At 39.6% G+C, this 15,000-nt stretch overlaps 2 protein-coding genes across 3 annotated transcripts in view; one reads left to right on the top strand and one right to left on the bottom strand.

The window, feature by feature from the left end:
- The first annotated feature begins 1,675 nt into the window (after window positions 1-1,675).
- On the top strand, window positions 1,676-3,972 carry LOC133456505 (uncharacterized). The gene is made up of 8 exons (XM_061734989.1): window positions 1,676-1,761; window positions 2,163-2,318; window positions 2,435-2,599; window positions 2,765-2,824; window positions 3,096-3,155; window positions 3,449-3,505; window positions 3,649-3,702; window positions 3,799-3,972. The coding sequence occupies exons 1-8, from the start codon at window positions 1,725-1,727 to the stop codon at window positions 3,954-3,956; spliced, it is 747 nt and encodes a 248-aa protein (XP_061590973.1). The 5' UTR covers window positions 1,676-1,724; the 3' UTR covers window positions 3,957-3,972.
- Window positions 3,973-8,770: 4,798 nt separating this feature from the next.
- The window catches only part of LOC133457248 (uncharacterized), a 12,643-nt gene continuing 6,413 nt past the window's right edge, over window positions 8,771-15,000 (bottom strand). For both annotated transcript variants that reach the window (XM_061736274.1, XM_061736275.1), the window contains 10 exons: window positions 14,934-15,000; window positions 14,682-14,818; window positions 14,486-14,594; window positions 14,267-14,347; window positions 13,992-14,172; window positions 13,447-13,533; window positions 12,665-12,782; window positions 12,449-12,505; window positions 11,819-12,006; window positions 8,771-10,940 (listed from right to left, as the gene is read on the bottom strand). The exon at window positions 14,934-15,000 is cut by the window's right edge and continues 95 nt beyond it. In XM_061736274.1, the coding sequence (XP_061592258.1) occupies window positions 10,384-10,940; window positions 11,819-12,006; window positions 12,449-12,505; window positions 12,665-12,782; window positions 13,447-13,533; window positions 13,992-14,172; window positions 14,267-14,347; window positions 14,486-14,594; window positions 14,682-14,818; window positions 14,934-15,000 (1,582 nt within the window). In that variant the 3' untranslated portion in view covers window positions 8,771-10,383. The remainder of the gene's footprint in view (window positions 10,941-11,818; window positions 12,007-12,448; window positions 12,506-12,664; window positions 12,783-13,446; window positions 13,534-13,991; window positions 14,173-14,266; window positions 14,348-14,485; window positions 14,595-14,681; window positions 14,819-14,933) is intronic.

Consider the following 15,000-nt stretch of genomic DNA (forward strand, 5'->3'; position numbering starts at 1 on the left):
ATGATGAAAAAGACCAGGGGTAAGTGATATTGTAAACTAAAGCATATAGGCTCTATGGTTGGTTTACACCCAAATGCACCTTCATCTACTGTATTAGTGACTATGGATAGGAGCTCAGTCAGTGGAGCTCTTGTCTTTGGACCACATGTTAATGGGTTAACAATTTACAATTTAGGCATTTAGCAGACGTTCTTAATCCAGAGCCATTTACACTAAGCAAGAGTACAATACATCAAATACATTTAATACCTACTAGGCAGTTATCATGGGTAAATACTAAATACTATACAGTGCTCCACAATGTACTAAACAGTGCAAAGTTTACGAAACAAAAGATTAGAAAGTCTATGTAAGCTTCTACATAGACTAAGCTTATCTAAGTCTACAAGCAAACTATCTAAAAAGTTCAGGTTGATTTTTTTTTTTTTTTCTTTTTTTTTGGCCAAAATGGCCCATAGCAATTGGGGTGGCTTTGGGTTCATGACCAGAGTGGGATTGAGCCCCTGACCTCAATCACAGGGCAGACACTAACCACAATGTTGGTGAGCTTGTTAAGTTTGACTACAAGATAATTTATTAAATTCCCTTAATTATTTCCCAGGTGAAATTAAAGACCTGAGTGCCTGGTCCCGCTTGCCTGCAGAAGAGAAGGCACTCTATAATGAAGAGGCAGCTGCTCTTAAAGCTGAAAGAAGTGCAGAAGCCCTCAGTCCGGAGATGAGGGAACTAAAGATCTCAAGACATCTAAATCAAATCAAGAAAGAGGTTTGTCAGAGCTACTGTATTTCTTCAAGGTGACCATGCAGTTGTAGTAAGGGCTCGTACACATGGTACCTCATTTTTCTACATGTATTTTCACTAATAACCAACATTTTCGTGTCATGTCACAGCTGCACAGTTCATGGTGGTATAAGATGTTTAGTACTAACCTATGGGTCACTTTGATTTGTTAGTTGTCCATGCAACATTCTTTCTAAGACCCAGTAATATGTTTTTGTTATCCTCCCTATTCTTTCCACAGGTGACCATGTTGGAGACGCTAGGGGTGGAAGTGGTCACCTTGGTGTTCAACCGCTTCAGCATGGACCCAAACGTTAAAGTTCAGCATATTGCAAGCAGGAAGGCGGAAGCCTTTCTTAATGATGCCTCGATCAGAGCATTTGGGATTTTCTTAGCTGGTAATGTCTTTAGAAGAATGCATCGCTGTATTTTCATGCTAAGCATAGACTGAATTGGTGACATGTAAGCAGTTTCATGACATTTCTCAAGTGTTTAGAGTAACACTTACTTTAATTTCAGCCTTTTTATTGGGTTACTGTGCAGTGCTTAAAGTCATAAGTGATAACGTTGTGTCAATTAGAGTTGTCAACTAGACCAAATTGCGTTTAGCTTGGATGCACAGAAAATTAAATGGATTTTAAATTGTATATGTATACCGCAGTGACTGGCTTGGTGTACAAACAAAACTACATGTACTTGGATATTATTTTGACCTTGAAGTACTTTCAATATTAGATTTCTTTTTTTTTTTTTTTTTTTTTTTGATGATGATGATAATTCTACATACATGCATGACAATGTGGATTATGTAAAGTAATTTGTTCATATAGCTAATATAGTTTGTTCTCTAGCTTATTGAATTAATATAATTTTTGTCAATATGTTTAGACACGTCATCTGCAGCCACTGCAGCATCATCTACAGAAAAAGAAAAAAAAGACTTGATGAAGAAGGTGCAAGAACTCTTCAACATGAAATATAGTAAGGCTATTTTTGGCATCATCAGATGCAATTAAAATTTCAAAAGATCACACATTCGTTTTAGAATATACACCTCAATGAATACGTTGCCAGGTACTGTTCAACCTTAGTCTAGCCTAGTTCCAATGTACAGTCTTGCATAGTTGTTCAACTTCTTAGCAAATGGTCTGATATACAGAAATAACTGAGCACTGAGAATGCTGTGATTAACAATCTGTATCAAGCATTCAACTAGGCCATGGCGTGTAATGCTTCGCGATAATGCAACGGCTATGTCCTTGCCAGCACACATGTAACGTTCTATATCATATATGATGATCAAGGCTGCAATGTGCTTATTGACATCTCTCTCGCCCTCTTTCTCCCTTCTCTCTCTTTCCTTACGTATCCTTACTTTAAAGACGAGGCAGGTGGGACTGGGAAACTTCCCTACAAGAAGGCGATCGTGCAGGCTACTGGTCTTCCCCAAGGAATGACATTGCGAAAGCCCAACTTTTATGGGAAAGACCAGCTCAAGGCAATCCTGGAAAATGCACACCAGATTTCGCTTCAAATAAGTAGGTAGTTTTTATACGACATTGTGAAGTAAACTCATGACTTGCGTATTAGCATACTGTTTTGTCAATGTCTGTTGCTTAGCCAAATGGAAAATGTCTAATGTCTCTTTAACCAGGAAAAGAGTTGGATCCAGAAGGCCTGTCACCCTCTCCAGGTCGTCCTCAGACAAGCCTTCCAGTCATCCCGGTTCTCCATACATCCGGCCAGCTCGCCGGTGCTTTGTCCTCCCAATCCCTTACACAAGGTCCAGAAAGCCAGTCACCCCAATCCCTTACACAAGGTGTGGAACAAATGACAATATTGGTGATGACAATCAGACAGTTGTTTTGAATTATTGTGTAATGTAACTATACAACCTCCATGCTCCATGATCCAGAATCTATTATGCCATGATAATATGTACTTGAATTAAATTATACTTGTTCTTGTGTTCTTTCATCACCAGTGAAGAAAAAGAAAAAAGGAGGAAGTAGGAAACGGAAGGCTGTAGTGGAGCTATCTCAAGGTAAGATACTTTATCGTCAATGACTTTGAGAAGGCAGCACAGATTCTAATAATAACAAATTATTTCTATAGCACTTATTTCAGCTTCGCTTCATCTTGTGTACTAGTACATAAGAGTCAACTTATTTAAGCTTGGCTTCCTTCAGAGGGGGGGGGGGGGGAGGGGGGGCTTAGCTGACAGCTTTTTCATCGTTACCTCAAAGCAAAAGCTGTACATGTTATACCAGTTGACTTTTCTTTTGTGTATTTAAAACTTTTCTATGTTTTTGTAGTTGAAGATGACGCCATTGTGAACGACCCTACCAAAATATTTATGGCCATGATGGAAGATGGTAAGTATCAAATACGATGAATTATAAGCTAATGGTTACATTTTGAATGGATGTTTGGTGTTTTAATACCTATTAATTTTCCTTGCCATTAACTTTTACTTGGCAAGGTAAGTTTATATGGCAAACAAATGTGCCCTCCCCGCGCAGCCATGTTCATACACACAACAGGAACTTCCTAGAAGATTTTTTGAATTTGTTATGCAATGTTAACTGATTTTTCTGAATATTTACACAGCTATCTGTGTTAATTCTACAAGCCTACTACTAGTGATGATGCTACTACTACTTTTTAGGTTCAGGCCCCAGCAGCCGACAGCCCCCAGATGATGAGAACAATAATTCTGACGATGGTACGCTTTTTGCAGTTATTCACTATTTGACTTTGCTCTGGAAAATAACTAAGACTTTTATTTGATGAATCTGCACAAAATAGTCTTAGTTTTGAAATGAAATGAGAAATATATATGGGGTTAAAAACTTTTAATTTTTGTAGGTACAGAGGACGGGAGTCAACAGCACGCTGACGACACCAAGGAGGCTGTTGGAGGTACCCATTTTTACCATTTTGCTATATATTAACTCATCACATTCAGTGTTCAGTTGATTTGACCAATGGGAACTAATTGCTTTTTTCCACTCAAAGATAACCTGTGCAACGTCTGTGGATGTGACTGGGAGGATGCTGACAAAAACCTTTACAAAAAGTGGCGTGCCTGGTCCCAATGCACTGTCTGCAACGGGTGGTGTCACACTGCTTGTAGCTTTAAAAATCAAAAATGTTTTCATTGCAGGGAAGGGTGACCAGATCCAAACTCAAAGAGGGGCATCTAGTTTTGTTCTTGTTCATGCACTTTTGTTGCACTTTTTTTATTTAACTTGTTCATGCACTTTTGTTGCTTTTTTTTTATTTAACTTGTTCATGCACTTTTGTTGCTTTTTTTTTTATTTAACTTGTTCATGCACTTTTGTTGCTTTTTTTTTATTTAACTTGTTCATGCACTTTTGTTGCACTTTTTTTATTTAACTTGTTCATGCACTTTTTTGCCTTTAATAAATAGAAGTTGTTCAAAGATTGTGTTCATTAACTTTTTCATAAGTCAAATGGACCCATCATGTGTACAGTACACTTTTCAGAGGTGAATAATGTGTATGTATGTATTCTATAGAAAAAGCCCATACCTTGCTAATATTACATGCTAAAAGTAAGATTTTTGGAGATAAAATTGCAATTTCTAGTCTGGGCAAGGACAAAGAATTCTAAGGTAAGTTACATTTGACAAGGAGTAATACATTCTGCACCTGGATATAGACACCGAGTGGAACTGGAATCTGAACAGCGAATATATGAATCGATACTGCACAGTATCTAAATATAAATGCACAGCAACTGTGAGTCATTGTACAGTAAAGTGTATAGTATCTAAATCTGAAATAGCCTATCAACTGAATATAGTATGCAGTCTATCAATGAATAAAGAGTACAATCAATGTATATGAATCAGTATACAGCATAGAATGTACAACATCTATCAACATACATAAATGTGCAGCCTATCATGCACATAGTGTAGGCTACAGTCTGAACAGTGAATATATTAATCAATCTAAATTAATATAGATCAACAGTTACTTAATATATTTATGTGCAGTCACTCCCTGATCACAACGTTAGTCCTTTGATCCGGTACAGTACCTATACAATAGGTATGTAGGCTACTGACTTCTTAAGAGTGAATATGCTGATGATTTGGTCATCCTCAGCCCATGCAGTGCTGGTCTCCAACAGCTCCTGGGAATATGTACGCAGTATGCTGCTGATTTTGATATATACAATGCAAAAAAGAGTAAGGTTGTGATTGTTAGAACCAGAGGTGACAGGCAATCAACCTTCCCAGACTTCTATATTGCCAGTACTATCCTCTGTGTGTAATGAGTATGTGTACCTGGGACATGTTATTTCTGATGAAATAACATGAATTAAATACTTACCTGCTGTATTCTACTGCCCTTATTTTTAATAGCTTGTGCTCTTACAACGCCATATTAAAACAAATTATAAACCACATTAACACTTCATAGAAACAAAATAGATCGAGGGATGGATGAGGTAGGAAAGATCTGTTTTGAAACGTGGCTTAATACGTTACGGCATTGAACCAACCCTTCCTGTCGCCGAGATAGGCAGCAGGACAAAACGTTAAAATAGCACTAATAAATGCATATATTGATCTTGTCCATCACATACATCTACTCACGATATAAATATACATTTTATGGTCACACTTTGTCTGTTGAAAAATGAGCGGATATATCATTTCTGAACCCTAATGTCAACATCTGTTATGGGATTCTGTTATAGTGGGAGTCCCCGCCCCCTCCGGTGTTGTCATGGTAACGTTTTGCCCCGACTGTTAAACAGGAAGTGCTGTACAGCTGATGTCTCGAACGTTAACCGTTGAACGTTAATTAAAGCAGAGACGTTCAATAAACTGTATAGAGTATCTTTGATTAAAGTACTGCTGAAGTGATAGACACGCTCCATGTCTCCTCTCCATTTATTGAACACAAACAACATCTTAACCCTAAACCGGAAGGAGGTTACCAGAACTTTTTAACTTTTTTTAAAAACATTTTTTAAGATGTGTTTGCATAACTTAAACACACAGAAATGTATTAGCACTATGATATATTATAAATTTGATCATCCAGGATCATCCTGTCAGACTGGGGAAGCGGTTAAAGGGTCTCTAAATAGCCATGTTAAGTTAATGGGAAAATTTCAAAAGGTGAAACAATCAGTATTTAAAGGGGAAAATAAACTCTGAACTGGTCCAAATTGAATAGTATGACTGTGTATAATACTATCATCGATATCTTAAAGAAATCTGGCCACAAAATACTCGTTAAAAGATTTTGACTGATTGTTTCCAGCTCAGCCCCTTAAATAGGTCTCTGAATATACAAGTCAAACCTCTATGATGTGTACCAACAAGAAAATCAAACTTTGTCGTAGGACAACAGTGAAGACATCGTTGGAAAGGTCTTGACCTCAGGAGCAACATATGTCCATATCAGATTTGTGGGCAATTCCTGCTCCCCAGGTGTGCCCTTTGAACCTTGTACATGTGACACTTTTGAAGGCCTATAATTCAACAACAAAATATGCTAGAGACATGGGGTCAACAGTTTTGGAAAGCTCTGCACCTCTACTATCATGCCCGACAGTAGTCCAATAGGGGGCGCCACTGAATAGGGTCAAAACCTATAAAAAACATGATTTCACCCTCTTACCAATACAAAAGTCAAAATCAGACCGAACAGGCGTGCTTCCCACCCTTAAAAACATATAATAAGCTTGCAAAGTTCGTGATCACAGTTTTATATAAGCGCTAATTCATTGGAACTACAAAAGCTATGACGTAGCACAATGCTGTGTATTGTAACTTGGCGCAAATTGTAGTTCTGTAACCTCTTCCGGTTTAGGGTTAAGATGTTGACATTAGGGTTCCGAAATAATATATCCGCTCATTTTTCAACAGACAAAGTGTGACCATAAAATGTATATTTATATCGTGAGTAGATGTATGTGATGGAAAAGTTCAATCTATGCATTTATTAGTGCTATTTTAACGTTTTGTCCTGCTGCCTATCTCGGCGACAGAAAGGGTTGCGTTCAGTGGCGTAACGTATTAAGCCACGTTTCAAAACAGATCTTTCAGACCTCATCCCTCGATCTAGGCTATTTTGTTTCTATGAAGTGTTAATGTGGTTTATAATTTGTTTTAATATGGCGTTGTAAGAGCACAAGCTGTTAAAAATAAGGGCAGTAGAATACAGCAGGTAAGTATTTAATTTAGGAGTGTCATCAAACCACACTTTTAAATTGAAGTACTGCTCTGATCGTCACATATAGACGGGATTACATTGGAAGTGTCATACAATTTGGTGTATTCTATTTGTGTCTGAAAATTTCTCGCTAGAAATGTCATCAAACCATCTTTTAAATTGAAGTAGGCCTATATGCATTTAAAAAAAAAAAAGAGGAATGGGGAAGCCGCTCGCGGTGATCACCTGCTCCGAGCGTCAAATCTAGCCGCAGACGGGATTACATTGCAGCCAATAGGAGCCTATTTGCGCCTCCGGAGTGAGACTGTGTTGCGTCATTAATCATTGTCTGATAATGTCTCTGAATGATTGCTATAAACACTGGTTTGTGCTAAAGGTGTATTTATTATTATACTAAATATTAATATTATGATTAATATAAATAATTTCAGCATTATTATTATTATTATTATTATTATCATTATTATTATTATTATCATCATCATTGTTATTATTATTATTAGTATCATTATCATTATTATTATCATCATTCTTATTATTATTATCATTCTTCTTCATCTTCTTCTTCATCTTCTTCTTCTTATTATTATTATTATTAATATTACTATTATCATTATAATTATTATTCGGGGGCATCCGTCACGTGATCAGGATCCCCCCTCGTCACTCTATGACGTAGAGGGGACGCCCAGGGAATCCCCTGTGGTTGACGAAATGGGAGAAACTTAAAATATCGCCTGTCTCTTCTTAAAACAGCGTTAAAAACGGGCTTTTACAAACTGACATTAAAAATCAGTACCTTGCGCGACAAAAATGCATAATTTAGCCACTATAACAAAGAATAATATATAAATAATAATAATGTCATAATTCGTGTATATATCACGACCACGGACCCCATTGACTTTGCATAGTACCATCCGTGGTGGTCAGATTAAAACCTCATTAAAACACTGCTAAAACAGCGTTAAAAACGGGCTTTTACAAACTGACATTAAAAATCAGTACCTTGCGCGACAAAAACGCATAATTTAGCCACTATAACAAAGAACAAAGTGGTGAGAGGTCGTGGGCATTTCACGGATTTTTGTGAGATCAGGTTGCTCAGGTGCTAGAGTGGGTCGTCCAATGATCCGAAGGTCGGCGGTTCCAATCCCGCTCCATCCCAGTTACTGTCGTAGTGTCCTTGGGCAAGACACCTTACCCAGCTTGCCCCTGTGAATGTGTATGGCGCGGAATGGCAGCCACGCTTCTGTCAGTCTGCCCCAGGGCAGCTGTGGCTACAAAATGTAGCTTACCACCACCAGTGAGAATGTGTATGAATGAATATTGGTCTAAGTGTAGCACTTTGAGATTCATTGAATGGAAAGTGCGTTACAAGTTAAATGCATTATTATTATTGCATTGGGCTAGCCTACTTATAAGACAAATAATTAGAGCATGTACAATAACTCTTATTTTGATCCGTTTGCCTGTTCTCTCCTAATGGTACCAACATCAATACAGCATGGAATTGTGGACATTGTGGCAGTCTCATCATCTCAGTTAATTGATCCAAGTTGTATTAATTTGTTTGAAGATATTTTTGTATTCGTAACCTAAATCTGCAAAGTAGTTGAGTAAAACAACAGTGTCCCTGTGATGTAGTGGAATAAAAACAGTGTACCGGTAATACAATTGATGAAACACAATGAAAGTACAAGTTTTTACACTTTATTACATAAAATGCACAACAAACATTAAATGTTATGGACTCTCGCATTTGCCATAACAAAACACTTCACGAGAAAATGAGTTAACTCCATATACTAACAGCTTCTTCTCTACACTGTGCCCCTCTCTCTCACCTTGATACATACCCTTGATACACTTGATACACCAGCCTGACAGCGATTGGTGGGGAGCGCTCCATTGGTACGTTCATTGGTGGGGAGCGTCAGGCTGGAGTAACGGGACTGCAGAGGGAGGAGGAACAAACAGACAGACAGGCGCGCACACATACAAACAAATAACATATCCCCTATCCCTGCATCCGTAACAGGACTGCTCTTTCTTTTTACGTGAAAAGAAACACTTAGGCTGCGTCACAATACTCCCCCTCGCCCTAGTTTTCTTCACTAACCCTAACTTTTGCGCGTTCCCGTGAAAGTAGTGGTGTCCCAATTCCTCTTTTCACCTAGGGGGAGGGGGCATAACGAGGGTGAGGGGCTGAGAATAGCCCCTTCAAATCGAGGGATTTCAGATGCTGACTTGGCGAGCGAGGGGGTATGAGAATTTCCAAGAATGCTTTTGCCGTAGGCTCTGCGTCGATTTGACTCGCCGACCGAAGGCAAACAGGCAGACTCGTCTCAGAGAAATAGAGAGAAATAATCCTGTGACTCGTCAGATTTGTTTTGGATGTTTCTGATATAATAGTCTTCAGAAACCACAAAGTAATCCAGCTGTTATCTGTGTAATTTAAACACTTTCAGATAAAGTTGTAGAAGATCACGCCAGAATAAAGGGATGTATGGTTCCGCGTTACACCAACGCAGAGCCTACGGCAGAGGTTACGTAACCTACGCCGTAAGGTCTGCGTCGATGTACGCGGCGACGCGCGCCGTACGCCGTACCCTACGCCGTAGGCTCTGCGTCGATTAAACACGGACCCAAACTCCGGAGCCGGCAGACAGAAATCTCTAAATTTCGAAGCAAATTTCTTAACAGGCGTAGCTACAACTGTTAGATTTCATCTATTAAACCAACATCTTCCTAAATGATTTATTTCAGCCAGCGTAATTCTCAACAGAGCAGCGTCCCGGGAGAGAGTGTCTCTCCCGGGGCTGACGCAGCAGCTTGACCCGGCGGAGACGTCTCTTCTCGGGCTGTGAGCTGAGGCTGCTCCCCGGGGGCGGCGGCTCTTCTCATCTCCGAAAACATCGGGTCAAATTTCTTAACAGGCGTTATTTGGATAAACTGAGCCCAGGTTGCGGATCTTAAGGTTACCTTTATGCCTGAAAAAATATTAGAACTTAATAAAGTGCCATATTAACAGCGCTACAGCTGAAATTAAAACAGCTTTTGGCTCTCAGCTTCCTGTTCAGGTTAGGGATGAAAACGAGGGGGAGTAGGAGAAATGGGACAGGCACCTGGGCCAAGTGCCCTAGATCTCAAGTGCCCTAAAATCTCCCCCTTCTTTTTTAGGGGTTAGGGAAGAAAAGAAGTGCGAGTGGAGAAAAGAAGGGCGAGTGAAGGAGAATTGGGATTGGCCCTTAGCCTCTCCACGCCGTCTGCAGACACTATTGGACTGAAGTGTCAGGAATAACTGAACAATTGAGTTTGAGAGAGAGAGAGAGAGAGAGAGAGAGAGAGAGAGAGAGAGAGAGAAATTATGAGCAGTCTTTCACTCAGGCAAGGAATGATGCACTGCTTGGTCCTCCTCTTCATCATAATCCTCCTCTTCGTCCGTACTAATGTCAGAGTCAGCGCTGTTCACCTCATCAATGACATCTGTACTTCTGAGAAGATTGACAAGATTGACATATTTTGAGTGAAGGAACAAAAACTCTCTTTTCTTGGCAAGCAATGCAGCACGGGCTCCTTTGTCCTCTCTAGAGGACACCGACGGCAAACTGTCTGGTAAGAGGCATTTCTCAACCTCTACAAGCTGCTTCTCATAGAACAGCTTGCCTGCCATGCATTCCTCCGACAAGTACTCTCTCTCTTCTGATGCCCTTTCGGCGGTGTTCAACAAAACAAAAAGTCTCTGTTTGACGGATATGTCCGCATCTTTTTCGGAGTGGACCATGGTTGACCAGATGGGGTTGTCAATCTGGATGACTTCATGGTACACCAAGGCGCTAGATGTTCCTGTGGAGTTGTACTCTTTGACCTTGTTCTTGATCTTCTGGCCAACCACATTGATCTTTTTAGACAATCTGATGGCTATCTTCTGTCCATCTGAAAAACAAAGGATTCATACATTTTCATTATTTATTCAACCATTAAAATTCACATTGAGACTCAGGTCTCTTTTACAAGAGAGAAGAGGCAAATAATAGCACACACCTCTGACAGTAACCTCACATACAGGACAACATTTGTTAAGTACAGTACCCACTGCCTATAAAGCGCAAGGAGTAACAGGAACGTCAAATAAAGTAAAACTAAGCAACAATCTCTGCTACTAAACTAATATAAAACATGTGCTACTGTATATGTCAAAGCAGGGGTGTCTGGAAAATGTGCCCATGGCATCATTTTAAAAATCAATAGAATCACAGAAGCCACTTTTAGTTTAGTCTATAAGTCATTCCAGGGTTCCTCAAAATAACAATCATAACAAAACAATGAGTGTCTTACGCCTATGCACAATGCCCAAAGACAGCCAGTGTTGCAACAATGACATAACTGGGTAGAGTGCCCAGCAGATGAGGCAGATTTTACTCTGAAAAGCTCTGCCTTCCATTAATCACCGAAACCTGGAGGCATAATCTTACTTTCCCTTAGAAGTGTTTGAGTGCTTGGTTAAGTCAGAAATTAGTGTGCATGCACGAAACAAGGAGATCGCTAACCCTAACCCTCGCTGAAAGGAAAAAACAAAAACAAAATGAATAGCCAACTATTATTCTAGGTAGAGGTCTTCAAGATCCAAAAATACCCGGGGTCCGAACCGAACCAGGGCCAGTTCGGAGTAACCCTCATGTGTCTCGGACCTCAGGTAATGACTGAAACCCGAGAAACCCGCCAATTGGCCGCCACAGCTGTCTATCAAAAAGACAGCCCCCCCCCAGCAGGACGATTTTTTTGTTTAAATGACAATTGATAGATTTACTTACCAGCATATTTTCTCACCAGGCCGCATAGGAACCTGCGCTCCAAGACCAGCCTGTACATTGCCTGCAGTGCGTGCTGCCGTTTCTTGTCATCTATGGCACTTAGGAGGTGTCTAGATGCTTCAGTGTTTAAAGTCCATCTTCCCCCAACATGACGTTTCCTCTCAATTGTCTGAAGCTGCCTCTCTGACCTGTAAATTGAATGTAAGCTGTGACATGGATGTAAGCAGTGACATCAGTGGCAATGCCCAGCTGTAATTCCCAAGGAAGTGGAAAAATGAATTGAATGTTGTAACGTCAACCTAGTGCAACATTTCAAAGTACACATTTAAAAGCATGAGCACAAACTAGACAGCTGGACAGCTTCCATTAAGAAGTGAAGACATTTTGCCAGTTGTATGGCAAAATTAAGAGCCGTCCCTGATAAGATTAGTGAAACTGTCTCTTAATGGCCGGAGATCTAACAATCGGCCCCAAACATTAATTTCCCTTCATTGTCTATGGCGTTTTTAAAACAAATACAAAAAAACAAACATTACTCTCAAACACTATATAGTCCGTCTATTGTTAAGAGCGCTTCTGCCCAATACAGAAGTAATCCCCACACAAATGTACAGACTAATGTGTACTTACTTTTCCAAACGTGCTCTGAGCTCAGGATCAGAGGTGGCCATGCGGTTCAAGACTTCCCTGGGAAAAAAAGACAAAATTTGTTCAGTGGGACGTCAGCTGATTCATTAATTTACATGGTACCCTTACCATTTATGGTACTACACTACAAAGATGTGCTTGCAACATGTAAGACATTTACAATGATAAACAGAAACATGTTGTGCTGCACACACTCACAGATGCTGGTGTTCCAGTAGTTTCTGAACATAGTCCTCCTCCCACGTCCAATCAATCGTTTTCTTTGCCTCCGACTTATAATGTTCTGCCCAACGCTGTACATCCAGCTCGGTGAGGCCTTTCAAGAAAACAATGTAAGTGTTAAATAGGCCTACATTCTGACAGCACTCATTGACAGTGTGTGTACTCAGTAACAGGAGTCTCCATGTCTCTCCAGGTCTATTAATCTGGAAATGCATTTTCAGGTCAGAACAGCAATTCACGGAGGACACAGATTAAACAACTGAAATTGGAAGTGATAAAGAAATGAGCTGACATAATGGGAAGACTAATTGAAGCCAATACATGGGTACTCTTGTGATTGGGGGAAATTGTCGACCCACCTGAAAATCTATTTTCGGTTTATTAAATAGTGGGAGAGACTGGAGGCTTTCTCAAAGTGGGTGCAGCGACAAAGTCCAGGGGTGATCAAGTTTATCAATAGTGATCAAGTCAGGGACCAGAAGATTCAGTAACAGCTTCTATCGCACAGCAGTCACACTCAAGAAATTATCTTTTGATGCGATATACGTTTTTTGCTGTCTTGAGTTAAGTGCAATAACAGCTGCAATTACATGATTATTGTGCTATATAAATGTAAGGTTACCTTGGGTGAAATGAAAACGTTTTAACCTGGGGTGCCCCAAGCCAAAAGTCATTTTCAGTTCTAAAATGACTAAGGAGCATCCCCAAATACCATGTCCTTGACGATCAAATTTGAGGAAAAAAAATAAATAAACTACCTGTTTGTTTCATGATTTCAGCAATTTCTGTCTTTGCTTCCTCTTCAACTGAATTGGTTTTCTCAGCTTTGGAACACAGGGCTTTGGCTATAAAAATGAGAAATGGGACATTTACTCATGTGGTTTCACAAATAGACTAAAGTAATTCACTTTTAGGTTTTCAACACAGGTTTGTTAACATGCATCTTTTGTGTTAGATGTCTCAAACTCTCTAGCCAAACATTGCATTATTGTCACAGGTGTAATACATGGCCGACGGTTAAAATCTGGTAAGTCGGCGGTTGATCCAGGTTTCTGATTATTCCCACGTTGAGTACAGAACTGAGACTGAAGAAATTACCCCTCTCTCTAATATGCTACTGTAGTCACTTAATTCAATGCATTTAATTCTGACTGGTCGTAAATGTTACCGCATCTAACCTGTGGTACATTTTCTGAGAAATTCCACAGAATCCTTTCAAACACTATGCCAACATTTAAAATTTTAGTAAATTATGGGAATGCTGGATCTAAGATCAGAGGAAAAAAAACATACCCTTTATTACCTTGGTTTTTTCTTATTTTTTCACTGTAGTGTAGCAGTGCATCGGTCAGCAGGTCAATTCGGTGGGATGGGGTCATTTCCTTTGTCACTTTTCCGAAGCGACGTAGGAATGACCATAACCTCTCCAATTGCTCCCCATCACAAAGACCGGCACCCTCAACATTCCTACATGCGTGGGAAATCTAGAAAAGATTGAACCAAAGCGAGATGTAAATATTCAACTTCGTTAATACCGTCTCACAAAATGCTTATAACAAAACTAACAATAACCCTTACCTGACAAGCAACACCATGTCCATAAGCATGGAATGCAGGGACAGCGATTGTGGTGTTGTCCAGAAGATTCGGGAAAAACTTCTGAAAGAAAATGTGAAATGAGAATACTTTATTACTTAAGCCATACACTAAATGTATTGTAGATGTTTTGACTAAGAGTCCAGCTGTGTTTCACTGTTGTTTAGCCATTACAGATTCAAAACATGCAGATCATATTACCTCCAAATGAGGCTTCAACTTGCATCCTATGTCATACATGAAGACAAGTTTTTTATTTCCCCCCAGATCTTCTTGCAGCTCCTTCATCAGGTAGACTGCATTCGAAAGGCTAGAGAAAAGATCCAAATGTGAACTGAATCTGGATATTTTAATCAACTTTGTATGAAATTTGGATTGCCATGGATATTTGCTATACCTCTCGCCTCTCTTAAGACTAAGAAATCTCCGTGGATGTTCGTGCTTACAGGCCATGCCAAACACTCCGGTTTCATCCAATTTGGCATTTTTTAATTTTGACCTGAGCGCACTGCCAGCTTGAAAGTTGGCACAACCCTGTAAAGATTGGAAAGTAATAATTACTCTCTCGTGAATTGAGAATCCACAGTATTAACAATTTCTTACATCACATTAAGAAAAATCAAATTATGAAATATAGTCAAAATAGTACCTCCTCAGGTGTATGTTGCTGTTCTTTTACAAAGGCATCAACATCATCTTGTGGCGAGAAAAAGCGA

Source organism: Cololabis saira, chromosome 12 (assembly GCF_033807715.1).
Source record: "Cololabis saira isolate AMF1-May2022 chromosome 12, fColSai1.1, whole genome shotgun sequence".
NCBI classification, from domain to species: Eukaryota; Metazoa; Chordata; class Actinopteri; order Beloniformes; family Belonidae; genus Cololabis; species Cololabis saira.